The sequence below is a fragment of the Thunnus thynnus genome, chromosome 6, assembly GCF_963924715.1.
Source record: "Thunnus thynnus chromosome 6, fThuThy2.1, whole genome shotgun sequence".
Lineage (NCBI taxonomy): Eukaryota > Metazoa > Chordata > Actinopteri > Scombriformes > Scombridae > Thunnus > Thunnus thynnus.
The window spans coordinates 18954485-18981789 of NC_089522.1; the positions used below are offsets into that span (position 1 = coordinate 18954485).

Genomic DNA, 27305 nt, shown 5'->3' on the forward strand with positions numbered 1-27305 from the left:
GATGTAGTTTAGTGGTAGACACCGAGGATGAAGATGGAAAAGGAAGCTCAATAACTGCTGTACAATACTTTAACCATAACTGGGCAGAGCTGCGCTAATGTCAGAGCAACCCCAGGGGCCCACTTTACTGTAATCCACGAAGGCTTAGCAGGCTGACAGAATCACTCAGCTACTGGCTCTGACCTGGCACTCAGCTCCCTGTGGGGCAGAGCTAAACACACACACACACACACACACAAATACACACACACGTATACACACATATCACCACCACCCCCGGAGAAAAGAAAAGGAAGAGAAGATCCCATGGCAAACCACAAATAAGTAAGTCTGTTCTGGGCTTGTAAACATGTCTCATTGTGTAATATATCGCACGCCCACTCCGAAGAGGCCATAACCCAAAGATGCAACAACAGTGAGAGTGTATGTAATATACACCGACCTAAAAATGGAGTTGTGTCAGAGCAGAGCAGAGCGGTGAGATGACAGAAATATAGAGCATCAGCATATATAGGAACAGAAGATCAAATGTCTGAGTGGAATACTCCACAGTATGAATGTTTACCTTTTTCATAAAAGTTCTGTAAATTCGATTAAAGCGCTCCCATAAAGAAAACCTTCATTTGGCAAAATGGTCATTCTTTATTACATTTTAAGACAGAATAACAGATTGGAATCCTTTACTGTCCAATGAAGGTGAATATGTTTCCACATCTGTGAGCAATAAAGCAAGACGAGCTGCAGTGCACTATGCTATTTCAGTGCTGCACACACACACACACACACACACACACACACACACAAACAGCTATTCTGCTATGTTTACATTTCCAATTGCAATTATCTCATGGGATATCCTCTATTTTTCTGCTTTGCAGATGTATTAGGAACTAAAAGCTTTAATAGTTATGATAATATGAGATGTAATTTATAACTAGGTAACCGGGGTAACCTGTTTAAACCAGTAAGATAAACTGACTTCTGAAATAAAACTTGTGAGGATGAGAACAGTAATTGAACTGATATTGATTTATGTTAGTAATCATTCTTCTCTCTTTTCTCTACCACACACATATACACACACAAAAGCCTCAGTCGTGCACATTGAGAAATTGTGACCTCTATGTATAACCTTTCTATTTTCAGTCAGAGTTGTGCCCCATTGAAACAACTTGTGGTGCGAGTGGTTTCTGGGGGGACATTGGGATAGAACTGGCAGTGAGAGAAGGGGGAGCCGGTAACTCTGTGGCACCGACCCATCTCTCTGATCCAATCCAGACTGTTTGCAACGTCACAGTGTGGTGTCCTGCCCTCTTTCTCTAAAACACACAACCACAATCTCAAATAGCTCTAAATGCAGCTCTGCGGAGCGCTCTCATTTTGGCCCGATTGTAGCTTTATGAGAGTTTTACAGTAAGAGCCGGGGAATGGAACAAGCTCCACATTGGCTTGGAGAGATGAGCTTTGCCAGAGCTGTTGAACTGACAGCTCATGTATTCTGTTTTTTGAGGCTTTAGAGCAGAGAGCTGGCCAGCACTGATCAAGAGTAAGATTGTGTTTTATGCAGTTAGATTTGTTTTCTGCAGTGACAGTTTAGATAAGTAAAGTCATGATTTGATGTGGCGATATGAACAGTAGTAAGACTACTCATATATATATCCAAGAATTCACATGGCCATGATATTGCATGGTTACAAAAAAAGGATAGGAGAGAGTTCAAGCTGAGGTTTCATTTCACAGACGGTAAAAGGTGGCATGAACGTAGTACATCAATATGTGTAGCTCGGTATATTGCAGTTACAGTAGAATATCGGTTCAGCCTTTTCCACTGCAGGAACAGAATCAACAAAATATTTATGAATCTACAAAGTTGTGGTCAGTAGATCTGGCTTCAGCAGAAGGAGGTTGCCTCATATCAATCAGCTGCTTTGTTTAAGGAAAACACAACTTGTCACGTAATCGTCCTGAAGAACCTCTGAAGGAATTTTAATGCAGCGAAAGAAGAATAGAGAAAAACAACTTGGTAAGCTGTGTCAACCTCAGTTTTTATCCAGCCTATTCTATTCATCATCATAATTATCACCTTTGCATGAATACAAAAACACTCACTCACGGACGCAGACGCAGTCAAGCATTAAACACACAATATGAGAAGTTCTTTATATATTTCAACATTTTGAAACTATCAAACTGTTCCTTTTGTGGATAAAAAAAAATACTTCTTTAAATATTTGTTTCTGTTTATTTTCACTGAGAGAGGGAGATTAAAAAGGGAAGAAATATGAAAACAATGTGAGCTGGATGGAAGAAGACTCACTTAAGACAGGCTGTTGTTTTCTTAGATAAACTGTGAGGAGCAGATGTCAAAGAGATACCAAGGAGTTTACATCATCTTAAAATATTTGCTGAGCACCTTCTCCTCTTAAGTGTGTGTGCATTTGTGAAGCAACAAAGTGCTCTTGCGGTGAACGAGTAATCATGTGTGCAAAACCCAAATCACAACCTTTCACCCTATGACCACAGCCAAGAAAAGACAGTGTTGTTTTGTGCAGAACAGGCGTATAAATATTTACACAGTTGCCCGCATTATCTGTCAGGCTAGGTGGGAGCAGAGACAGGGGCAGGTGGAGAAAGCAGTACCGAGAACAGACGTCCAACCGTTTTTGTTTGAACATTTGGAAGTATCTGTGCCTTTTTCTCTGACTGAGCGTGTCAGGTAAGTCATACCTGTGCACCTGTGGGTTTCAGGTTTCTTCCGCCTGCTGTATCAGCCTGCTTTGCACCTGGATTTCTGTTTATGCTATAGCTAGAAGAGTCCTGCTGGTATGAAGTCAGTCACTCACTCACATTCAAGGAGCCTTGTCCAGCATGTGCAAGTAGTTTCTGACCTTCATGTACATAAGAAATTCAAAGTTGAAGGGTGATTTCATATCCTTATAAACCCTGGTGTTGACAGAAGGTTCAAATATGTAAAATGTCTCACTGGCCTTGCTCTCCTTCGAGTCTTTTTCTTTTTAAAACTTTTTACCTTCTTTCAATCTCTCTGCTAACCTTGTATTTTTCCTTTGCTGCCTTTGCTTATTGGCCTACGTGACACCAATCAAAAATGTAAACACTTGTCATGATGTAACACATTTTGCGCAAGTGGGTGCACACGCAAGTGTGCAGACACACGCACACACGGGGCCAATTGACGGGGTCACATATGGGATGTGCTCCTAAAGTCAGTATCATTTTACCAGTGTAAATATTAGTCAATGTCAGAACCGTTTACACTGTAATGGCAGTCCTTCAGCTCTACTTTCCTTAAAGCGCTTTCTCTCTGCTCTTCTCCCGCGGGCCTCTCCTCTCACAACCCCTCTCTTTATTACTCCCCTCTCATGTAATCCCCAGTTTCTCATTACCCAATCTCCTCTCCTGTTCTCTGCATCTCCTCTTGAGCTCCAGCAGTCTCTGACAAGGCCCAGTCGTCTTCCAGACAGCCCAGGCTTCATTCCCCACATTGAAAAATCCCCCTCTTCCTATCCTCCTGACACAATATGATTAATCATTCCATTTACTGATGCACTGTCATTGGATTGTTGAGGGGTGCTTATAATACAACCACAACCTTCCCCCTGAGAGACACCCAATCTTCAGGCCATCTTCAAAAGCACTCAAGCAAACTCTCCTTGTCTTTGTTCACTACACGCCTAAAACAGCTGTCATCTAATGTGGGTTTGACTGTCACTAAATCTGCCCATGGGCAAGAAGACTGAATAAAAGAATGTACAGAAACCGGTTGAGAGGAACCTTGAAATGCCGTTAGTTTTAAAAGAAAAGGGAAAGTTAGATCGTATTTCATGGTATTAGTGGTCAAATCTCTATTAAGGCACACACATTTCAAGAGGATAAACTTATTTAGTAATGTATATGCAGCAAAGACAGGTTTTATGTCAAGGAGTCAAAGGCACAGACAAACAAAACTTGACAAAGTAAAGCTGAGTAAATACTTCTCTGCTGGTTTTACATTTGATATTTATTGAAACAAAGTAGAGCATTGAGCCAATTTGTAAAAAGTAACAAAATATCAGCTATAACACAAGTTTAACAAACCTCAAATTCATGGAGAAGCTTATAAATATACATAGTTGGATTGGTAGAAATAGTTTTGTCTATTGAGAATCATCACAGGGATAGTGAGCAGTTAACTGAGTGGTATTGGAAATCTTTGGCGATGCTAAAAATCTGAACATCTGTGATATACAAGTGTGTAACAGTAAAGCTGAACATGAGTGAGAAGAAAGAATTTGTGTTTCTCGAAACAATAAGGTGCATTTCCCTTTACAAACACAGTGAAGAGCCGCATTAGTGAGAACAAATTTTTAAAAAAGTGACTTCAAAACTTGGGAATGTCCGACTTAATATTGATCTATGGTGGAGATGATGCTTTTCTGTTTTAAGCTCAAAGGAGGATCTGGATAAAGAAAATAAATACAGTTTACTGATTGGTTGGATAGACATACTATATACACACAACATGGAGTATTTCACCACTGTAACCACAACATTGCCCATATATATTTAAACCATGTTAAGTATTGTAGAATAATGTTAAATGGATAATCTGAATTAATATTGAAAACAATGTAGGCTATAATATTGATATATTTGCCGATGCACTGTAGTAAAAAACAGCTGAACAGACACATACAGACAGGTTTAAGCCTCTGTATCAAAGTGCATAATGGTGGAGGGCTTGTTGCAGCACCTGGGGAACTCTAAGGCTTCTGGGACAGCTTAATAAATGGCCCAATCCCCAAAACAGCCTTCTTATTGTACCCATTGTACACCAAGGACTTGTACGAACCGACAGTGTTCCTCACTTTATATGTGGTGAGAGGGGACAAGCAGACTTTGGTGAGGATGTGAAGGCTGGTTTGGGACTGGGCCCATGAAAACACATCCGTACACTACGGCACACAGGCATTCTCCTCTCAACACAGTCGTACCCAAACAACAAACCAGGACCGCTTTGTTGATTATGCCTCAAATAGCAAACTCTACTCTTGTTAGGAAATGGGAAGCACAGTCCAATTTTACAATCAGTGTGACCCATCTGACAAGAACATTTTCTGGAATTAAAAAAAAAAAAAAAAAGAGTGAGGGTTGTGAGGGGTGGTGGAAGATTTCCAGCCAGTTTTAGGCACTTGAAGGGGTTAAAATCAGCTAGTGATGACTGGGCCAAAATAAATCATAACAATCTCAAAATAAATATTTCACGATACTCTCAGTTTCTGAAGACATAAGATTTTTTTTTTTGAAAAAAAAAAAAAAAAAAGAGTCAGTCTTTTTGCAATGGCATAATTGTTTAACTCTATAAATATAATTTATATAGTTTCTTTCTTCCATTCTCTCTCTGTGTTCAACTCCTTTGCTCCTCCGCTCATGAATACACACAGATGTATGCCCATCGTCTGCAAGCAAACACACACAGGCGACACTCCTCTTCTCACTTGCAGACGAATTGGTCTACGATTTTGGTGCAGCGCTTGCACTTGACGTAGCAGCACCAGTGGAACTTGCAGTGGCAGCGCTCCACTATCTGGGCCTTGAACTGGTCGTAACCACGGCCGCAGCACATCAGCTCGCACCCATCCATGCCTTCTGAGGTCTTGTTGCAAAGGCGCCCCACTGTGCCCAGGGAGCCTGTGCTTTGGTTCTTCAGGCAGTAGTCAGGACTGGACTCGATGTACACCAGGTCGTGGCTCGTGGGAGCGTTGAACTTGCTGTGAATCTGCACCAGCTTTCCGCGGGTGTTAAGCTTCATGGCTGCTGCGCTGTCGTACTTCTCCTTCAGTGCATCGCCAACCTTGCGGAAGTCAGCCAGCTGTAGCCAACAGGTCTTAAGGCTGCATGAGCCTGATACTCCGTGGCACTTGCAGGACACGTGGGCAAGGTCTGACACCGTCTGACAGGGAAGGAGGGGAGGAAGAGAGAAAAGAAAAATGAAACAAATGGATTAATAAACAAATGGAGAGCTTGAAAAAACACTTATGCTGCAGACCGCAGAGAATTTACAAGGCCAGGTGACACATGCTTCATATTTCTAATTTGTACAGTCGAATTTTGGCACAATGTGCTGCATCACGTTGCCATAAGGGGCTGAATGATCCTGTCCATGTCTCCAATAGTGAACTGAATAAAACATTGTCCACTCATTTGTCCTACTTGAAAGAGAACAGCCTGGCAGCAGATATCTGGCATTACGTTTCCTTTGAGGTGGTTTCAAGATGTTTGGAAAGGAAAAGAAACCCCAGAGCTGCCTTCAATGATCCCATCTCTCCACAGATCAAAGCCCCAGGAGAGGAGAACAGACAGAGCTGTTACACAGATGATCAGTGGACACTCATCTGATTGACCTGGATTGTCTCACTTCCAACTCCATCTTGCTCTTTTTATCACCGCTTGGTTTAATTCTGGGGCCTGTGGTTTCCATCTCCCCATTTGCTTCTTATCTGATGACATCTAAAGATCTTTGCGTGAGGTCATGCATGTAATCTCAGTGTCTTACCCTTCTTCCAGCCTCGTTATTGTGAAGATTCATCAGCAGTCGGGCGCTGTCAGACGAGCCTTTGGGGAAGCTCTTCTCCCTTTCGCGAGCATCCACAAACTCCTTGGAGAACCTGTAGCCGTAGTTGAGGTTGTCTCCACAGCCGCCCCACAGCCAGTCTCGTGGCAGATCTTTGGGGCGAGCTGCACGGCTGCACCCACAGCTGGACAGCTCCCCCTCTCTGCAGGCACGGCTCACTGCATTCACCACCCCTGCTGCGCTGATGGCATAAGTGAATGCCGTTTCTCGACTGCCTGTAGACACACAAACATGAACATCATGTCACATTTGACACCAGAAGACACAGAGTAAATGAGAAATGTCTAAATGCAATGTTATCATTCTGGCATATCCAGCCTCTGCTTCCATTTGTGTAGGTTATGCATGTATATTTATTTTATACTGAATGTGTGCCACTGTCATTTTGCTTTAAGAATTTTTACAGTGTTATGAGATGTGATGTCATATGACAGCATTCGCCATACACTTAAGATTACAGAGCACATGAGCCAAGTGCTGCAGGCTCCTCATCACCAACATGTTCAACAGTGGAATCTGGTTTGCTGTTATTGGGCTTCAGCCAGAGAGAGGAGAGCGCCCTCCAGTGACGGAGATCCTCTTTAACAAGCAGCTCCCATTTTCATTTAAATTGGAAGTGACAACGGCTCTTTTACTTTATCTGTCATGACTGACTGATTCTGGAGACGTTGCTCATTAACTCCCACTGAGTTAGGAGAAGAACAAAAAAATTACACGTAAGCAGTTTTTGCTGTCACCAAATGCTCTATCCATTACTACCACTGGACAAAGCAACAGACTAGAGGAGAAAACCGAGATGAGGAGATAAGCAACCAAAGAAGAAACAGCAGACCAAACAATGAGGCTACAAATTGACATTGAAGACCAGGGGTTGCTACAAAATAAAAATGCACAGCTCATATACCTGCTGCGCCAAACCTTTAGAGAGCGTGCTATAATGACGATAACAGATGGATGGAGAAAAAGAGATGAGGGAGAAGAAAGATAAGTCAAGAAAAAGACATTGAAGAAAAGAAAATGAGACGCCAAATAGAAAAAGGAGACACATTCGCACAAAGGGCAGATACAGAAAAAGACAATGACTGAGAAGAAAGAAGTTGGATAAAGAAACCTATCGGAAAGTCTGAATGATATCCAGGTGGAATATTCTGGCATGACGTGATCAGAGAGCTGGGGATTTATTAGTCTAGTACAACTTTTAATCCATCCTGAGGATATTGGCCTAATAGTGGACTTGCAGACAGACAAACTGTCGTCTCCCACACTGCTGTACCCCATCCTGGAGAAAGCTAAGCGACGCAGGGGAGAAGGTCTGAACGCAACCACTCCAGCACCCCCCGGAGCTCAAATTTAAATCACCAGTGGTGTGCTAAGCCAGCTGACAGACAGACATACAGGGGAGAACATGTTTACTTGGCCTAGAGTGGGCTGGGATGGGAGCAATGTTGGGGAGGGAGAGGGAGGGAGAGTAGGAATGAGAGAACGGTTGCTGATGAGGATTCTATTAAGACTGATCTGTCGAGAGGGAGACGGCAGCGCCAGACTGGAGGTGGTGGAAACACAGACAGACACAGAATCACCAAGAATAGTGTAAAACACATCAAGCATATGTACGCACACACACGTCATTTAGGGCTTGTTCACAAATACAGCACATTAAAAGGTTAGGTTGACTTAAATAACAAAAAAAAGCCACATTAGCGTCTACCTCTGATGAATATCTATTCATGCAGATAGCCTGGTTTTATGTACTGAGGTTTGACATTTCTGACTCCACTCCAATGGAATTTTGTTCGGGATGGTCACAACACTGAAATGCTAAATTTAAAATTTTCACCAGCAACTTCTCTTTACAAAAACGACGCCCTGGTTACTCTGTATCACCCACAGACCTCGGTGTGATGAGTTTTCAGTGGAACTTATTTCTACAAAGGAAATAGGCTCTAAAACTGTTGACAGCATGCTCTGTGGATTATCCAGAGTAACAGGAACATCACTTCTGAAAAGAGAAGTTGCTGTTGAGTGAATTAAATGTTATTTCTAAAGCTGTGAGCACCACAAATAAAATTCCATTCAGCATTTATTCCTTTTATTGTATTAGAGAGACAGCAAATATCTCAGAGACGCATATTTCACAACCTGCGCAAATAAAACCAAAACTTTTGATGTGGTTATATAACATTATGGGTAAATGAGAAAATTTGTGTTTAAAAAAAATTGAATTAGGGTCAACTGACCCTTTAAAAGAGTACCTATATTAATAAAATACACACCTCTCTGCATGTCTTACTAAAGAGGAGTCTTAAAAAGCTCCGCAATGTGAGAACCACAAGCACACGTTGACTGGTATCAAACTACAAAATGGGATCCATTCAGATTTTACTACTGCAACTCTGCTATGATCACAACAGGGACATTTTATAGATTTATACTAATTTGGCTGAAGAGTTATGATCAATATACCCTAATGGTACACCACCTTTACATTAGTTCCTGAGGTGATGGCAAATGAAGGTGAATCCAAAGAAAACTAAAACAAACCCTGTTAAATGATACGATCCAAGAATGAATACCAGTCAAAGGTTTGGACACACCTTCCCATTCACTTGAATGAAAAAGTGTGTCTTAACTTTTGACTGGTACTGTACATGTGCACGCTCACACACACACACACACACACACACACACACTGTAATCTCTAAAAAGGTGATATAGTGTGGCATACACTCAATGCACTCCCATTACTTGTAAATACAGGGCAGCTACAGTCCAGCTCCACATAGTATGTGCCAGTGTGGGTGTGTGGGTGTGTGGGTGTGTGTGTGTGTTAAGATTGTCTACCATTCATCAGGGCAAAAGCAGATTCTCTGCCTCCCTCTTGCTCCATGTCGGGAGCTGGTTTAGCAGGCCAAAGCCACATGTGATTTATCCAGCAACCTCACCCACCAACTATTCCCTCCACACAGCTGCTGAGAATCAGCAGCCCCATACATTTCACACACACACACACACACACACACACACAGAAGAGGGACAGTGAATCAGAGAGCGGGAGAATGAAGAAAGGCAAGAAATGGAATGTACAGATGAATATGTACACTGCACACTCTGTGTTTGTATCTATAGTCATGTCCTGCGTGATCATGTGCATGTTTTTAAGAATATATACCATTTTATACTTCCTCTCCTTATTTCTTACCTATTTGCATGACCCGTCCAAAAACAGAGGAGTTGTCCACTGTGCTGCAGTTCCAGCGTCGATGTCTGAACTGGTACTGGCACTCTCTGATGCCTGTTTTGGCACCTTCGCCAATGTACTGCATGTGGTCCTGGTAGAGCTGGCACAGCTTCTTCTGGCCCTGCGACAGGCCCACCAGCTGGCTGCACAGAGGCTGGGCACCAATGATGTAGGCCTCAGGGATCAGCAAAGGGTTCATGGCCAGAGACCTGGAGAAGTGGGAAACAGAATGCAGTTGTTTTAATTCATGTGTAATTATGACCCAAATATATGAGAGTTTTCAGGCCAAATTCACAATCAACAGCTGATTTAACTTGATTATTTTTCTCCCTCTCGGGCTTGAAGCTATGTTAATCAGTGAAACAAGCTGCTGTTGTTTATTGGATGGAGTGAAACTCTGCGCACTCTTAATGACAATGGACTGAAAAGTATTTGGGGCCAAGCACGTAAAGTAAATGGAAGCAAAGATCAGAGCAGAAAAGAGGCTTAAAGGAGGATAAAAGGAAATTATGAAGAGAATTTAAAGTACAAGTAGAGGAATAAAATAAAGAAATCCTGAAGGAAAAGAAAAGGAAAGCAAATCTGACAAACATACCATTTTAGTATTTAACATCTTAAAGCATTGATTCCCAGCCATTTTATAGAAAGATATGCCTACACATGATTCCTCACCTGTTGAGCTGTGAGCAGTTCAACCAAAGAGTCAAAGTCCCAACTCAGACCGTTTTATTTTTATAGTTTTCAGCGGCGTGAAGAGGCAATGCTCTCCAGTATTTCACAAGAAAAAGGTCTGAGAAAAGTAAAAACTTAATATGCATCATTTTATAGAGCAGAAAATGACTCGTTAGTCAGCTCACGACTCTTTAGATTTATCTTGTCATCTTGACCCCAGGTTGAAAACCACTGTCTTAAAAAGGATAGCATTTAGCTGACTAAGCATACATTATATTAATTTAATTTAATCTATTTTATCTCACCTCTGACTTTTTTGCTAAAGTGTATTTCACGATAACGTTTGCTCACACCAACTCAAGGCACTGCGCAGACAGGCTATGAATGCTCTACTCTTTTATCACATAGGACGACATATGGTTCAGTCCTGTTTGAGAGATGCAAAAATGGATTTCTATAGAGAGAAAGAGAGAGAGAGAGAGAGAGGGGGACAAACACAGTTGAAACAGAGAGAGAGAGGAACACCACTATGAGCATCTGGTTCCAGGCCACAGGACAATTAGAGCAGCCCATCCCTGAGCCCCAAGAGAGAGACAATTAGCCCCCAGTGTAACCCGATCGACTGGGGAAATTCAGCGGCAAGGGAACGCAGACTGAACACACACACACACACACACACAGACACTCGCACAACATATACACAGAAGTACACACAGAAGAAAAAAAAACATACACACTGTTTGTATGCTCAAGCACACACGCAGACTGACGCTCTGTCTCTCTCTCACACACACACACGATTTTCAGGCGCACTGCTCCGACATTCTAAATCATTTACACCTGTGTGTCCTCTCAAAGAGGAAACTGAAAGACACACACAGTTTATGCTCCAAACTCAGCTTTCCAAAAAGGGTCTGTGGTAATGTGCGAGCCCTCTGCTGGGTCCGTAATCCAACTCATTATTTTAACTTTAATGTAGTCGCCTGCTGAGCTGAGCCCATTAAAATGTTTATCTGAATAAGGCCTCTACAAATTATTGTATAAACTATTATTTTCATATAATTTGGTCATCTTCACATGACGTCATTGTTAGCTTTCATCTGCTCATTTGAAGTAAATATAAATGTTACACAGGAAGTGTGGACTCAAATGTTCCATGTTCTTCTACAAGCATTCTGGTTGGGAGGTACAATTATGCACAATTGCACAATTAGACATAAACACAGCCACAGGATGTAAAGAGTTGTGATTTGCTTAAAAGTAGTGCTTCTATGGTGACTGGTAAACACTATTTTCCCCTATCAGAAGTACTCTGTGTTTAAGAGCAGCGTGTTCAAATATAGACTTTTCTCCTAATAGCAGCAGGACGCGTGTGTGTACACACAGAGACACACACACACACACATTAACACATGCACGCAGTTGCACACGGTGTTCGTGTTTGCACATATTTGGACGCCGACTCATAAACCACAGTAATCTATGTTTTCTATAATATTCATAATTTTGGTTTGGCAAAATGCAAAGAAAGAAAATAAGGGAGAAAAAAGGTCTTCCTGAAACGCTAATGTGCTACAGTCAGCATGTTGTATTACTTCATATGTGGTGCAACTGAAGCTGAGGAGGCTTACTTAAACACACACACACACACACACACACACCCACACGCACACGCATACACAAGCCCGAAATTGACTCTAAAACTAGGCAAAAGACAAATACAAGCACTGACCATTTTTAATCATCCTAACTGTTTTGGCTTTTTTTTTCTATTTTTAGGCTGTACAATTACAAATGTGACTCATCTATGAGTAAAAAGAAAATGCCCTTTTTTTTTTTAAACTTCACAATCTCTCCTTACTGTAAGACAAGTAAAGACACATAAAGACATATTTTGCACAAATTAAGAAGACACACAAAGAAACACTGCACATACACAGAGAAAACTAATACTTACCACCATGAATTGGCCTCCACCACCACCTGCATGAGGAGTGTGAGGAGTGTGAGGGCAAAGACGCAGTGTCTGGAGTCCAACACGCTGCCAAAGGGCCAGCACACCGGCCGACACACACAGCCCAGTCCAAGGTTCATACTGCTGCTGATCTGAGGGAGTACAGAGAATACAGGATGCAGGTCAGTCTGCCTGCTTGTACTGATGTCTTACAGTTTATTGTGCATAATACAGAAAAAGACACATATCTGTGATGTCAAAATAGGTGGAGAAATCTTCTTCTGCTGTATATTTACACTCTCTCTGTTACATGCAAACAGCACTGTGGTTGTATGTGTGTGAGCCCTGGGGCCATCAGTGCTTGCACAGCAGAGCAGTCATTTGGCAGTAGGTCTGTGTGTGTGAATCACGTAAGACTGATAGACGTGCAGCCGGGGAAGACACAATGACCATGAAACCCCAGCTAGACACATTCCTGAATCCTGACAGTTCACTTTAGTCAGAGACAGAGAATCACAAAGCACAGAGATACAAACAGACAGGCAGAAAAAAAACCAAGTCAGATATTGTGTGTGCTACTGTGCTTCTTATTTGAAATCCAATTTAGGCAACATATTGTTGAAATTAGGGTCAAAACTGAATCTTAAATTTGATCCAAGAATTATGATTCCGTTTTAATGAAAATATGGCTGACACAAGCAGAAATAAGATCTAAAACATGAGCTTAAAATAAAACATAATTTTGTTTTTATTCCGTACTGTTCCATTTTCATTCTGTGGAAGACCTGATTGTATTTGCTCAATTTTTGTCCAGTTATGTAAATAAGAAGCATCCTGATATATTTAGGAAATCATAATTAAATGTTTATATAAATTCGTATGATAAAAGAAACATTTAGACTCAAAATCACGGAAATTAAATTGAAGACATTTGATTTTTTTTTTTAATTGTTTCCTTTTCCGGGACTTTGGGGTAATTAAATATATAATTTGTTCAAATTTGTTCGAATTAATTATCATATTTATTAATTTAATGTGGAGCGCACAGCAAGGAGCCACGTCAGCGGATGGTGGTCTCAGGCCTGCTTACAGTGTGCAGGGTTTTGCTTAACGAAAGCTACAAGGAGTCAAAAGGGGGAAAAAATGTCAATTATCCTCAGACAACTGCGTGGCTCTGGTGATATAGTTTGGCTGCCATGTAGGCAGAAAATGAGTTAAAATAATTACCCCTGAATTTGCGAGTTCAACCGGTGTGCCAGCCTTCCAGTTGGGCCGTGTGTGAATTTGGGACTGAGAGCAGCTCTAATTTGTCACGCTGCGTTATTTTCCAGGGTTGAGTCGTGGAGACCTGGGCCTGCCTAATACTCATTAAAGACAAGGCCAAGTTCACCATCACTCACCCAGCGCGTGCGCGCGCGCGCCCCCCCACACACAGACACACAGACAGACACACACACACACACACAGAAACACACAGACACGAGCATGTGCTTTCAGTTTGTGCACTGACTCAGTAATAGTTGGTGAGGTTATGTTATGTTCGTTGCAGCGCTTCCACATAAATTAAGGCAATAACCCGAAGAGGGCAGCGGTTTTACACTGATTTTAAACCAAATAATTGGAGCTGTTACTCCCGCCATGCAGCGGAGTAAGAAATACATTTTAAATTTACGGATTTCATGTAAATTATTTTTGCGCCAAACAGGAAAGTTCATCTGGAGTATCTCAAAACAGCGTAGGTAAGTGACACATCGGCCCACCAGTTTGTGTGTATTCATATTTAAATGACCTGTTATGGAGCCACAGGTTATTTATTTGTTTATTCCTTAATTATATTTAACGCCCGAGTCTCAACCAATCAGAATAGAGAAGAGTAATTACTCGTTTTAAGGGACAAAATAGAGACCAAACTATTATTTGTGAATTAGTATATTTTAAAACGGTTTTATTCTTTCCAGAGGCTGCATCTATTCAGCACCGTACACGACTAATTTAATCAATTAACTATTATTACTTTTAACTCTTAAAGCTACATTCCTGGATTTGGCATCTTCGCCGCAAACTGCGTAAATCCTGCGCTCCGTGACCCCTGGAAACGATTTGACCCGAGTAAAGTATTCATAGGAGTTGACCGGATGACTGATGACTACCAGGCTCATTTCTGTCAGTAAAAGTGGCATCAAATTGAACAAATTTCAGGAAGAGAACAATTACAGACAAAATGATAAAACTTTGGGCTCTGGGATCATTTTAGAGGCTGTTTCAAAAGGTCGTGGGACTAAGTCGATTTACATTAAAGTTAAGAGCAAAAGAAAATAAGTAGCCTATCGATTTTAATTAGAAAAGTGTCTGAAATTATTTCATCTTTTGGTCATATTTCTTTTCTCTGGACCCTTTGGCCAAACGATCTGAAATATTCATACAAAGACAATGCAATAAAACATGAGTCATTTTAGTGACAGATAATTGCGAAATCTTAATGAAAAGCATCAGGGTGCTATGAGTGTAAAATTACTGCAACTTGTAGTGAATGGCGGCTCTTTTTAAAGCGACTAAATTTACAGTGTGACTTCCATTTTTACGCCGTAGGATAATCTGCATGTTGACACTGAATTTGAACTTTGTGGAGGGTATGAATGTGTTGGGTGGTAGGCAAAAAATATTTTTTTCGTGTAACAATTTAATTTAAAAAAATTCCACTCTTTCCAAAGCTTTATGGCAGCATAATTTACTGATTGAGTGAAATAGTTAATAGATTTAATAGCAGCTTTGCCTCCTGTCGCCCTGGTGTTTCAAAAAACCAGGAGAGGGAGCCAGGTACAAGGATTTGATGAGAAGAAGCAACACAAAGAACTTTGCCTGACTTTCATAAGGGTCCGTTAACAATGGAGAAAGGAAACAGACTTTTAAAAAAAAATCAGTTATATGTATCAATTTATATCAAATAACTTCTGTTTAATTTACTTTCAATTCATTAGACTATTTGCCCAGCAGGACACTGACATGCATGACAGCATGTTTCACACATCACATCTGTCAAGAACTTTTGTCCACATCCAAGAATCACTGTTATTCCAAAACAGGTCCTACTGACAGACACAGTTTCCTCTCTTTAAGATAAACTGCGGCTGAGTGGAAAACTGAGTGAACCTGGAGACCTATAGACTACTCACCAGGGAGCACAGTCCGTTAGAAGTTGTAATCCACTTTCTGCAGACGATATCAAACCAATAATCCCAGTGCAGGCCAGGTGGATTTAAGATTTCCTTTTCCACTGTAGTGAAGACAAGTCTCGCCGTTTTATCCGGATCTGCTGGAAAGTGCTTGGTCGGGGTGAAGAAAGTGTAATGCTACAGCTGAGAGTTCTTCAGGTTTTGGTGTTTTGGTGAACACGGACGCCCAATAATCAGTGAATGCGCTCCGTGCGCCAAACAGATGGCTGGTAGGAAGCAGCGGGCTATATAAAATGTCCAAAGACAGTGTGGGGAAATGATCAGTTCCTTTTAAAGAATCAGTGCGTGACTTTGCGGTAACTATTAACAAATAAAATATCTACGGCAACCCAAAGTGCCACTGGCTGAAACGTCGCATGTAGCTACTTTGCCGATTCGCTTCTAATTAAAAGAGGCCTACTTTTATAGCCTACTCCCTATCCGAGTGAAAAACTGTTCCACAATACAGCTAAACTGTATCAAAGCAAAAAAAAAACATGTAGACTAAAATCTTGTTATGAACATTAAATCCAGCCGCTCACACGCTCAGGTCATAGCGCGTTTTACCTGCGGAAAGATCCACACGGTGATCCTCGCCACAAACGACTTGTCAATTTACCTTCCATTTCTGTGCAAAAGCGACTCTGACAATTCCTCAGCCCGAGTTAAAAGTCTTCACATGCAAAAAAGTAAGTCATCCGCCTCGAAAAAAAAAACAGATGCAACAATTAATCGGCTCCAGACAGTATGCTCCAAAAAACTTTCCGCGCGGACTATCTCCAAACAGTGCGGCTTGGCGAGCGCGCCCGGTGCCAGGGGGAGGAAAAGAGCACAGCGTGTGAACAACAGCGGCTTTGCTGAGACTCGGAGTCTGTCTTCCTCCCACACCGTCTGTGTGTCTGTGTGTGTTGAAGTGCAGAAAAGTATCGCCGACTATCCCTCCCTCTCTGCTTTTCTCTCTCTCTCTCCCTCTCTCCCTCTCTCTCTCTCTCCCTCTCTCTCTCTCTCACCTGCTTCAGTCGCCTCCTCTTACAAACTAGCACACTGCAGCATGGATGCGCAGCGCAAAACCTTCAGATGGCGCATGCGCTTCACGTTTCTCCTCAAAACCCTTTTTTCTTCTTTTCAGTCACCAACTTTCAAGAAGCAAGGAATTTGAGTGTAACTTAGGTGAATTTTTGGACAGGAGACAGAGGGAAGGGCGGAACAGGCTGTAACAAAACAAGCGTCTCTATTACCTAAAATAAACTTATAAAGCACCCGGGGCTATTACCCTATCCATACCAGAGCAGAGTTAGGATTTTCACTGGCAGCAGATCGAGTTACCACTCAGTAAAATCAAGACAAGCAGGTCCAGATCGTGTGCTTATATAGGCTGCTCTCATCACCTGAAGGCCTGCGAGCATTACGGTCATTATGGTAATTATTATTTTATGGTACATTATCTCAAAACATGCTGCAGGAATCCATAGGCTTACAGTTCGATATTTCTCAATGAACCCGATGATGGGTGTCAGAGGGCAAAGTGTTTAATAGTTTCACATGTGTCACTGTAGATTTCTCAGTCTGTGCACACTGAAGGCATTCAAGAGTGAAAGTCGTCTTATTTTCAATTGCGCTGGACAGAATTTCATCTGGATTGAGGAAATAGAGATAGAATAACAGTCTTTAAAAGATGTAAAACAATGCTAAAAAAATTAATAGAAGGGTGCAGTCACTTGAATATCTGGCTGTGTGCCCAAAGAGAGACTTTTGCCTCAGGTGAGGGAGGAGAACGAGAGGGAGAAATAAGTTATCAGACATTCCTATTTGACTAATCTTGTTGTAGCATAAGATCTCATTTAAAATCAATAAGAGTCCCTCAATCCTTATTTAAATGAAGGGAGTCTAACTGACAGTATGTGATGAAGAATGATTCAGCACACTCAGCTTTATGGCTTCAGTCCCACATTTAGGCTACAGCATGCAGCCAGGCTGCAGGTCTGATGCACTTTATATGGACACAATGTGATGCATTTATTTTTTTTTATTACCTAGTGTATAAAAACAAAACAGAGCTGTACGAGAGCTTCATTTTACAACTCTGAACAGTGTGTGTGCAGTGAAAAACAATCATAAAAAATGATCAGTAGTAAAATACACAGCCGATTCAATCCCCCAGTGTTTTAAGATGACTCATAATGCTTTGACAGAGAAAGAGAGTAGTATAGTTGGTGTTAATATGCTTTGCCAAAGTTGTATTGTATGCAGTCATGCCAATAAAGCAAATTGAATTGAAATTGAACTGAGAGAGAGAGAGAGACATTTTTTTTCTGACTCAGATTTTTCAAAAACGAGCACTTTAGGAATGAAACTCCTCATACGACATTTGCATTCACATATGACTGCGAATACCTGTGGCTGAATTAAGTGTGAAGTGCCTGCAAATCTCGCACGAGTTCTGTTTTCAGCTAATGTTACCGCGGTGGATGCTGAGGGGTCGCGACTGTGCTAAAGCACACTTAAAACATGCTCGGCCACATTTCTAATCCCCCTCCTCCCTCACGATGTCTCACTACCCTCCCTCCTCCATCAACCACCCACCCCCTCTCCATCAACCACCCACCCCCCTGTTCCCCTAGGAAGAAAACTGGGCAACATCTGGCTGAGTTTATGAGAGAGAGAGAGAGAGAGAGAGAGAGAGAGAGAGAGAGAGAGAGAGAGAGAGAGAGAGAGAAAGAATTGGTAGACCATGAAAACTGGGAAGAATTCTTTCTTGGGCAGTGCAAGAGTCTATTGTTGTAGTTGCCATTAGTGGCGGTGAAACTTTAATCTTGTGAAAATACCCATTGTTGCACTCAAATTTACCAATAACACTGTCGATGTCAATGTTCACATTATTGTCTTTCTGATAAAACACATGTTGGTGTTCTTATGCAAACAACTTTTATTCAAACAACAGAAACAAGCTGACCACTGCAAAACACTGTAGAGTAAGTCAAGGGTGAATAGCGTTACCCCTAAACTTTCACAGTCATCACAATCATGAGAGCAGCACGAAACCACACATGCACACACACACACACACACACACACACACACATGCGCACACACACACACACACACACACAGTACAAAAACTGTACATATTAGGTAAGGGCCCAATGGAAATACTGTTTTACAGTTGAATCAAAACACAACGATACTGTACATTATCGTCACCTCAGGTCAAGCTCCAGTACAGTGAAAAAAGTAACGACACAGTGCTGTAAAATGCAAGTCACTTCATTATAAACAGATTAGACCACTCAGATTCACAGGATCAATAAATAGACAACAAAATAACACATCACTCATCAGTATAAGTCACACACAGCTGTTACAACTTCAGAAAAAAAAAAGAAAGAGTGGCACTCAAAACTGTTTCGGATGTAGAAAAGCAAACAGAACATGATATTGGTTCATTAAACAAATGCACAGCAGGCTAAAAGGAACACAAGGAGAAATGTATAAACAGACTGTTCTTACAGTAAGCTGGCTGATTTGAGGTCAGCTTTATTTCTTTTCCTGTTAATTAAGGTCCTGATTTTTAGAGAAGGTGTAAGCTGATCCTCAAACTGTTTTGTGGGGCATCTTCAGCCTAAACATGCCATTTATTGTTGATCTCTCCGCAGGAAGTAGGAGATAGACAAGCAAATGAGTAACTAGGGTGGTTTACTGGTAGTCTTGGATCAGAAATGATTCAGATGCAGTCGCGTTTCAGTAATTTGTTTCAGCAGACAGGGACATCTCCTTTGGCACGGTACATCAAGAAGGTCTCGGTGGATTGTGGATTTTGAGGTCCATGTTGTGATATTTACAAAAGTCCCGACATTTAGCTGTAGAAGTAAACACATTCATGCCACCATAAACCAGTCCGGGCTTGGCATGGGTTTACGGCTAGTTCCGCTGGCTCAGCTTAGCCACACTAGTAGTCGACAGTGGTGGAGTGATTGTCGGTTGATGTGAAGCCAGAGCTCTGTAGCACCGCAGTACTGTAAAATGAATCCAGCTCCCAGTCTATTGAAAACAGCAAGGGAAATGAAGGCAGCGGACCACTTGCCAATACCTTGAAGCTCCACACTGAAGACTGATGCTTCGATGAGGGACATTCACCCACAATGGGGCCATGGCATTTGTCAGTGAAGAAGAGAAATGCATTGCAATGGTAGCTCCTGGAGCGTGTGTAGGCTATATCTGTTTATGTGTGTTTATATGTGGTGACGGTGGGTTGAATGTGTGTAGCTTGCAGTTGAAACTCCTGAGCCTCTTGGTACCTGGCTCTCCAAGCAGCTGTGGAAAGAAAAAGCAAGAATAAGCATTAGTGTGAGAGGTCACGCACAAAGATTACAAAAAAACAGAAGAAAAACAAATGCTAAAATCCACACAGGAGTATGAAGATTCAAGCCAAAGATCTTAAGTTGTTTTTAATTTCCTCAGTCGTGTCCTAAAAACTTACATCACACAATTACATTGCTTGTTAATGAGCAAAGAGAACTCAGATAATCAGGACCAGCGTAGATAGTTTGAGATAGTTTCGTTTTCTTAGCTATAGCTTGACCATTTTGTTCCTCTAACTGTCGGGCGAGTCTCCAGTGCTCCTTAAGAATGCTCTAAACGCGGTTGGCAGCAGCCCAAACATCAAGTGCTCATTAATAAAAAAGAAAAAAAAAAAACTATTGGAATGTGTCTGTTATTCAGGCCGCACAGCAGTCAGCAACAACTCACTTTTTTCCTGAGGGTTAGGTTGTGAAAAAAACAGAAACAATGATGTATGTCTAGCACGCTGGGGGCGCCTCATTGGCTGAGCAAACAGGCCCCAAAATAACTACCAATCACCGAAGACGTTATCATCAGTCACTCAGAGAGGACAGCGCGAATGAACTTAAAACTTTGTACGCTGATGGTCAGAGATATGCACGGGTTAAGTTGGGGAATGTGCTAGATGGAGATGATTTGACTTCTTGTCAAATCTTGAACGAAAGAGTGTCACCAGTTTAAAGGATACGTCTTAACTAAGAGTGTATTGAGTATGAAGAGGAATGTCAAATTGCATGGAATGTGTCCAGTTCTGCAGGGCTGGTCACACTCTTCCTGTCTCACTCTGATTGGCTGCCAGGCAAAGAAGGACCATCCATTACAGCCGGGAGTAAATAAACAGGCACAGCAATTAAAGTGCCATCATTTGTTATGCAACACAAGTTGTGTGTGTGTGTGTACATGTAAGCCTGCTTTTACGTGTGTCCAAATGTGTGTCTGCACATGTACACGCTCGTGTGTGTGTGTGTGTGAATTTGTGTATGTGTGTTGGACGCCATTCTCAGGTTTCCTTGCCGTCGTCTGCACTTAAATTAATGATTTGGGGGCTAGAGAATCAACAAATATGGCCCCCGGCAGGGCATAATAGAGAGCACGACCTGCCTGTGGATGTGCTTGAAGACTGCTCCTCTTTCTTCTCTGTCAACACCTCACTACCTCCACACAACAGACGCATTCACCACACAAACTCACTTGTGACGTCTGTGTTCGCGTTGTTAATGAGGAAGTATGTGTGGCTATGTGGTCATGAACGTGTGTACGCTTATCGGCCCGTGATTATTTTGCATGTCAGCGAGTTGTGACAGAGTGTTAAAATTATACGGAATTTTATGTTCCAGAGTTTAAAGTGCTGCACTTGCGGTCGTGATTGTGTCTGCTTTAGAAACATGTGACAAAGCAAAGCATATTATATCAGCCAAGAAAGCTAGAACCATGCTCTGGATAATTTAGTGAGCTCAAATGGCTCTGACAGGCTGCTTAAAGCCTTTTCAGCCCAAAGGTCATTGTCCACAATTTTCTGCATCATCAGCTGCTAAAGGCAGCGAAAAAAAAGAAAAAAAAAAAAGAAAAGCCAGCCACACTTATGCTGCAGTGCACAAAGAGAACATTTTACCGAGTTGTATACTGTTTTTCAAAGTAGCTCCAACTGTGTGTGGTTGCCCTTTTCACTGCTACCATTCCACTTCTTTAAGAAATTACAAGGAACAAAGAAGACTGACATTGGATTCAAATTAAATTTCGAAGTGAGTTCATTTGATTAAAAACAACTGAGATTAAACAAGCTGTTCTGTCTGTTCGTGTTCAGACTTTTCCATTAAATCACTTGTCCCATTGGATATTTTTCAAGTGCTGCAATGGTGATGATATAAAATACCTGCAGGTGATGTGCGCAAGAGGACATTAGCCACAAAGTGGTAAACACACATGGAGATTTCATTGATCAAACATGCGATGTGCAGCAGTCAGGCTGCATGAGGACTGGATGGGTAGGAATGTGATAAATTGTACTGTAATATCCAAACTCTGACCTGAATGCACACAGGAATGACTACTGATAAAACTAAAACATTAACACTTGACACTCACTCAGACAGATCAGACGCAACCCTTCCATTATCATATTGAGCCACTTCACTTAAAGTAGGTTTAGTGGAGGGGAAAAAGCACACTTGCTAATGGATTTCCCTCTTCACACACACACACACACACACACGATTCTTTTGTGCTTTGCTTGGATTTAGATCACGATTATACCATCCTCTTGAACTGAAAATTGTACATTTAAATAGTGAAAGATCATTTCTCTCTCTCTCCCTCAAAGCACTCTGCCATCATCTCCTTCTAACTCCAATCAGCCATTCCTATCTTCTACTCCCTGCGTAACCCTCATCCTCCTTCCCGCTACTCCACTTTCAGTGTGCTTGATGATGGGATCAGACAGGGTGAACACTTTCTCATATTAATACTGGTTTAGTCTGCTTCTGGAGACAGGAAAATGATTGGCTTACCAACATTTGCAAATGTCCACTGCAGAAACAGAGTTCTAGTTGGGGGTGAAAACCCATTTACACAGCCTGGTACCCCTGTGTTAATTAAACAGAGTGTATATTGTCTTTAAGATTGACCAGCGACCAGTGTTGTGTATCTACATGCACAATATCCCTGTTGAAATTCCAGGTAATCTAAATGAGGTGAAATCCTCAAGAAATTAACTAGTCTGTCTTTCTGTCCATCTGTCTGTCTTCGTCATAAGGGATGGATATCAAACCTGAGAGTCTGGATGTGAGCAGCCAAACCCCTTCTTGTCTGTAAGTGCTACTAATATAAACTGCCTGTTAAATGGATCCTTGCAGAGTTTTGGGACCACCAATGTTAAAGTGCTGCTCTTTCACTTGGAATTACCCTGTGGTCGGTGTTCTTTCACTCCTACAGAAAAAAGAGAAACACACCAAATTCAATTACTAGTACAAAGATTTGCCCCCCTTCACCTCACCCTACCGAGAGGAGAGATGTAAAACCAGCCATTCGGTGGTATGAATGGGGTAGATATTGGGGGTGAAATATAGGAGGGGAGAGAGAAGTGACAACTAGAAACTGAACTGGCTTTCTAACTGTTTTGTGTGAGTAGTAAATGATGAAATTGTTGAGATACTTTGTGAATACAGACCTAGTATGTGACCACAGAAAACATCATTTTTCAGATAGGATGTTCTATTTAACCTCGGAAAAGAAGGTCAGAGGAAAAGCAGTTATGACAAAATGCCCTGCAATGGAAACAATGACAAAACATATCACCACTCTTATCATATGTCTGATTTATTGAATGTGGAGTCTATGCTGTAATGGTGATTCAGCGTGCTCAGTGATGGTGCAGTGTTTAAGGTAATCCATTACAGCAAATGTGATAAAAAGCACTTAAAATCTGGTCCAGTTCCAAATCATTGATCTGATGTCACACGTTCCCATGAACTAGAAACTCAGATTACATATTAGATGAGTAAAAACAAGATCCAGATCTGTGCACACATGCCCATCCAATCATTTTGAAACCATAGCCTTTTAAAACCCTTAAAAAATATGGTCTACATCAAGTCGTCCTAGGAAGAGAGAACATCTTCTCTGTAACAATTGCTTCAAGAGCTCGCTCTTTCTTCCCTACATTTCTCCCTTTTTTCCCTCTCTTTCTTTTTTCTGCCTGACTTTTACAACTTCCTCCTGGTTGGGGCTGCAGCTCTAACCCAAACAAAACTCCATTTTTTAGTTATTGGCCCTCATGGCATGTAATGGAGAATCAAGCTAATTATCCCTACAGCTGTTTTCACTTGCTTTTTATGTAAGCAATACCTGGCTGATCCAGAGAGCAACAGTGAGGCCCTTCTTAGCGCTCCAGGCTGGCTGGAATTAGAGAGCAAAATGCCAGGTTTTCCTCCCCCCCATACTGCCCGTGTGTACCCCTGCACCCATCTCCCAGCACACAACCCGACCCAACCAAACCCAGCCCCGACACAACCCCCCGCACACCCGAAGCTTCCATTTCCACTCCCTCACACACCTCTCCAGCTCCCTCTTTGATGTTTCACAAAGCAGCCGTTCAACAGTTAAGATGGCTCTGTATGACAAGCGCTCATTTTCTTCCACTGAAGGTCCCCAGTAATTAATGAAGGAAGGGGAAGGTGTGGCACGGATTGAATTGGAACCATCTCCTGCTGTCATAGGACTAGAAAGAGAGAGAGAGCGAGAGCAAAAAGAAAGAGGGAGGGAAAGAAAGACAGAGCGCAGGAGAAAGGGGGGGGGGTAAAGAGTGAAAGAAAACAATCCCTCACAGGCTAATTACATAATTTCCTTCATCTGAGCAAACACATGCTGGGTGAAAGCAAGTGTGAGCAAGCTTCGCAGATGCCAGGCCAAGAGGTGCTGAGGAGACCTACTAACACAGTCTACAACTGCTCTCTAGCAATGGACAGTCCGTGCCACAAAGGCACTGAGCCAGATCTCAGAGGCAACACTATCTACACAGTTTGTAGCTTTTTAGGGATTCATATCCACAACTTAAGTATCGATCCTCCTTTCTCCAACAATTTCAGGGTAAACTGACTCCGCGCAGATAAACAATTGCCGGTGTAATGTTCCCCTTCACAGTTCATACCTCGCTGCAGCCAGAAATCTGTTCAGCACAAACACCACTAGGTGGAGTTGACTGTTGATGAAAAAAATACATATATCTCACGCATCAATCTCATTAAACTCCCACAGAGAGGCAGCGTGCATCTGTAAGTGAGTATACTTCACATGTGCCATTTCTGAGCTTTCTTCTCCCTCAAACACTGCTTCACTAGCGTGCATCCACTCTTTGTGCTCCATCAAAGTGACATCTGGTTTGAAATTGACAAAGACAGAGAGAGAGAAACACAGAAGGAGACACTGGTAGCAATTTTAAAACTTCTATTATTTCTATTACTTCACCTAAATTATAGAAAAGACTCTGCCTCTTCGAAAGGTAAAAGAGTAACCCCTCCCTCCAACTCTCCCCCTCTCCCTTTCTCTCTTTTTTTTTTTGTCTCTAATCCTTTGAGGAATGATGGAGGGCTCTGTGTGGAATGGTGGTGAGTTCCCTGAGTCCAGCCAAGGTGTGCCCATGTACAAATGATACGGGTGGAATCTGCAGTGCCTACTCCTAATGTGGAGGTTGTTTTGACATTTTGCTCTCACAGACACAAGCACCCCTGAACACGCACATGTACTATACTGTACGTCTGTATGCTTGAGTAACGAACATTTAAGTGCATGTTGAGATTCACACACACACACTACAAAGGCACAGATATCAAAAAGGGAGGGAGAAAAAATATAATTGGCACAACATGTTCAAATATTCATTTATCAGTTAAATGCCCCAAGGCGAAAAAGAAACTATGTTCATAAAAGGTGCATAATGTTCATGCAGGTCCAAAATACAGGTCTGCGCAACAACAATAAAAGGTGCATGGAATTCTATCTCCTGGCTCCCAAATTCCTCTCCTCCGCCTCCTCCTCCTCCTCCTCCCCCACTCTCTCTCTCTCTTGATCTGTCTCTCTTAGCACTCAGAAGTTCATCTCCGACTAATCTCACTCATTTACTCCTTTCAGCCTTTTTTTTTTTTTTTTTTTAAATCACAAGATTCTTTCTCTTCTCCCCTCTCTCGCTCTGAGCACAGTATGAGTGGCAGTGTTTATGTTATTGAGAGAAATGTCGAGAACTCTACTGTGGACCAGCTGCATCTGTGTCAAACAGTATGCCTGTGAGTGCCTGTATGGCTGTGTATACAACCCACCGCGGTACCGATTTTTCACAGTGAGAATAGCGTGGGTGATCCTGGTGAGCTTGTGTCCCATAACAACACCTTGACCTGGAGCTAAACCTCACTGTGGAGCAGCGGCGGCCCATCGGAACGCAGGCCGCAGAGCCTTGAACGCGCCTGCATCCAGACACCAGCACAGGCCCAGCCAGGCAGGGGAGACAAGTGAAACCTGAGCCCACATTAAAGCACCTCCATCAGGTAGGAGATCAGGGGAGGCCTCCATGCTCTCAGTGTCTGCGGGGGTCCGGGCCTCTGGAGCCCTATCTCACCTCCATCTGGAAAGAGAATCTGAGGGTAGTCTGATGGTCTGATAAGAGGCCATGCCAACTGACACGGTAACAGCCTCTCACCCCCATTCGGAAAAAAAGAAAAAAGAAAAAAGAAAAAACCCCAAAGTGGATGCAAGTCTAGCTATGGTGCACTCTTAATGCGGGTATGGGAGGGAAGATGGAGGGCTTGGTGTGCGGGGTGTGGGTGTGTGGTGGCATTCATTTTGCTTTGAAGGTTTGACCTAGTACCCTGAAATGCATGCACACGCACCACGTTTACAGAAGTTCATTTTGAAACACACGCATACGTTAAGACTTTCTCTCTGGCTTTCTTTGTGCGTTTAAACACAAAGAGTGTACACACACGCCCACACACATAAATGTGGGCAAAAGACATGTCTAACATGATGTCATAATTCATATTTGTGTTTTATAAGGGAGGAAAGTTTCCATGCAGGAGATACAGTGTGGGTTGGAGTCAAGACCTTGTTCCTGAAAGATGGAAAAGAAGGACAGCGAGCCAGACAAGCGGTGAAAGTCCTGCTGCTACACAAACAGCAAACAGAAACACATTTTATGCACCATAAATGTTTCTTATCTTCTACCTCTTTTTCTTCCTTTTCATATTTGTGTTTATGTGTGTGCATGTCCCCAAAAAATACTGCTATGGTCATTCAAGTAGTCACCCCTCTGTTGCTTCCTGGTGCGCTATTAATGCTCCACCCTCCTCTTGATGTCTTCTCAAGATGACACCAACTCCACTGACCCATCAGTCCTTACTCCTGACCCAGCAAGTCTCTTCCTCCCTCTCACTGCCCACAGACTCACTGTTTCTCCATCTGTTCTTTATTGCCCATAGTTCAGTTCCGTCTCTTAACTGATTTGCCCTTCTAACATACCAGGCTGGAGACATAGCATCTTTTTTTCCCTGTTCTGTTTTTCTATAGAAACTGAATTTCTAAAAGTGGAGAATGACCACACAAATTTGACAGAATACAGGCAATGAAAACTGCACTTTGTGTTTTATAAGTCCCTGCCTGACTGACGGGCGTAACACAGATGAATAAGAAAAAGTGTGATTTCTGAGCGTCATCTGAGCTATAGCAACAGAGATTTTTGAACATGAGCCTAATATGTGAATGTGTGTGAACGTG

General features: G+C 42.1%; 2 protein-coding genes across 10 annotated transcripts in view; both read right to left on the reverse strand.

The window, feature by feature from the left end:
* Positions 1-4000: 4000 nt before the first annotated feature.
* Positions 4001-16756, reverse strand: wnt5a (wingless-type MMTV integration site family, member 5a). The gene is made up of 5 exons (XM_067592380.1): positions 15669-16756; positions 12499-12647; positions 9831-10078; positions 6554-6846; positions 4001-5950 (listed from the first exon to the last, which is right to left on the reverse strand). Exons 2-5 carry the CDS (start codon positions 12633-12635, stop codon positions 5492-5494), a joined length of 1137 nt encoding a protein of 378 aa, XP_067448481.1. The 5' UTR covers positions 12636-12647; positions 15669-16756; the 3' UTR covers positions 4001-5491.
* Positions 16757-18609: 1853 nt separating this feature from the next.
* Positions 18610-27305, reverse strand: part of LOC137184583 (ERC protein 2-like) — a 156238-nt gene continuing 147542 nt past the window's right edge. For all 9 annotated transcript variants that reach the window (XR_010928686.1, XM_067592385.1, XM_067592389.1 and 6 more), the window contains one exon: positions 18610-20018. The gene's annotated coding sequence lies outside the window, so the exon portion shown is untranslated. The remainder of the gene's footprint in view (positions 20019-27305) is intronic.

Coding starts and splice junctions, on each gene's coding strand:
- wnt5a (XM_067592380.1), bottom strand. CDS start 12,635: ATGAACCTTGGACTGGGCTGTGTGTGTCGGCCGGTGTGCTGGCCCTTT. Junction 6,847..9,830: donor TGGACGGGTCATGCAAATAG/GTAAGAAATAAG, acceptor GTGTGTCTACAG/GCAGTCGAGAAACGGCATTC. Junction 5,951..6,553: donor ATAACGAGGCTGGAAGAAGG/GTAAGACACTGA, acceptor CTTCCCTGTCAG/ACGGTGTCAGACCTTGCCCA.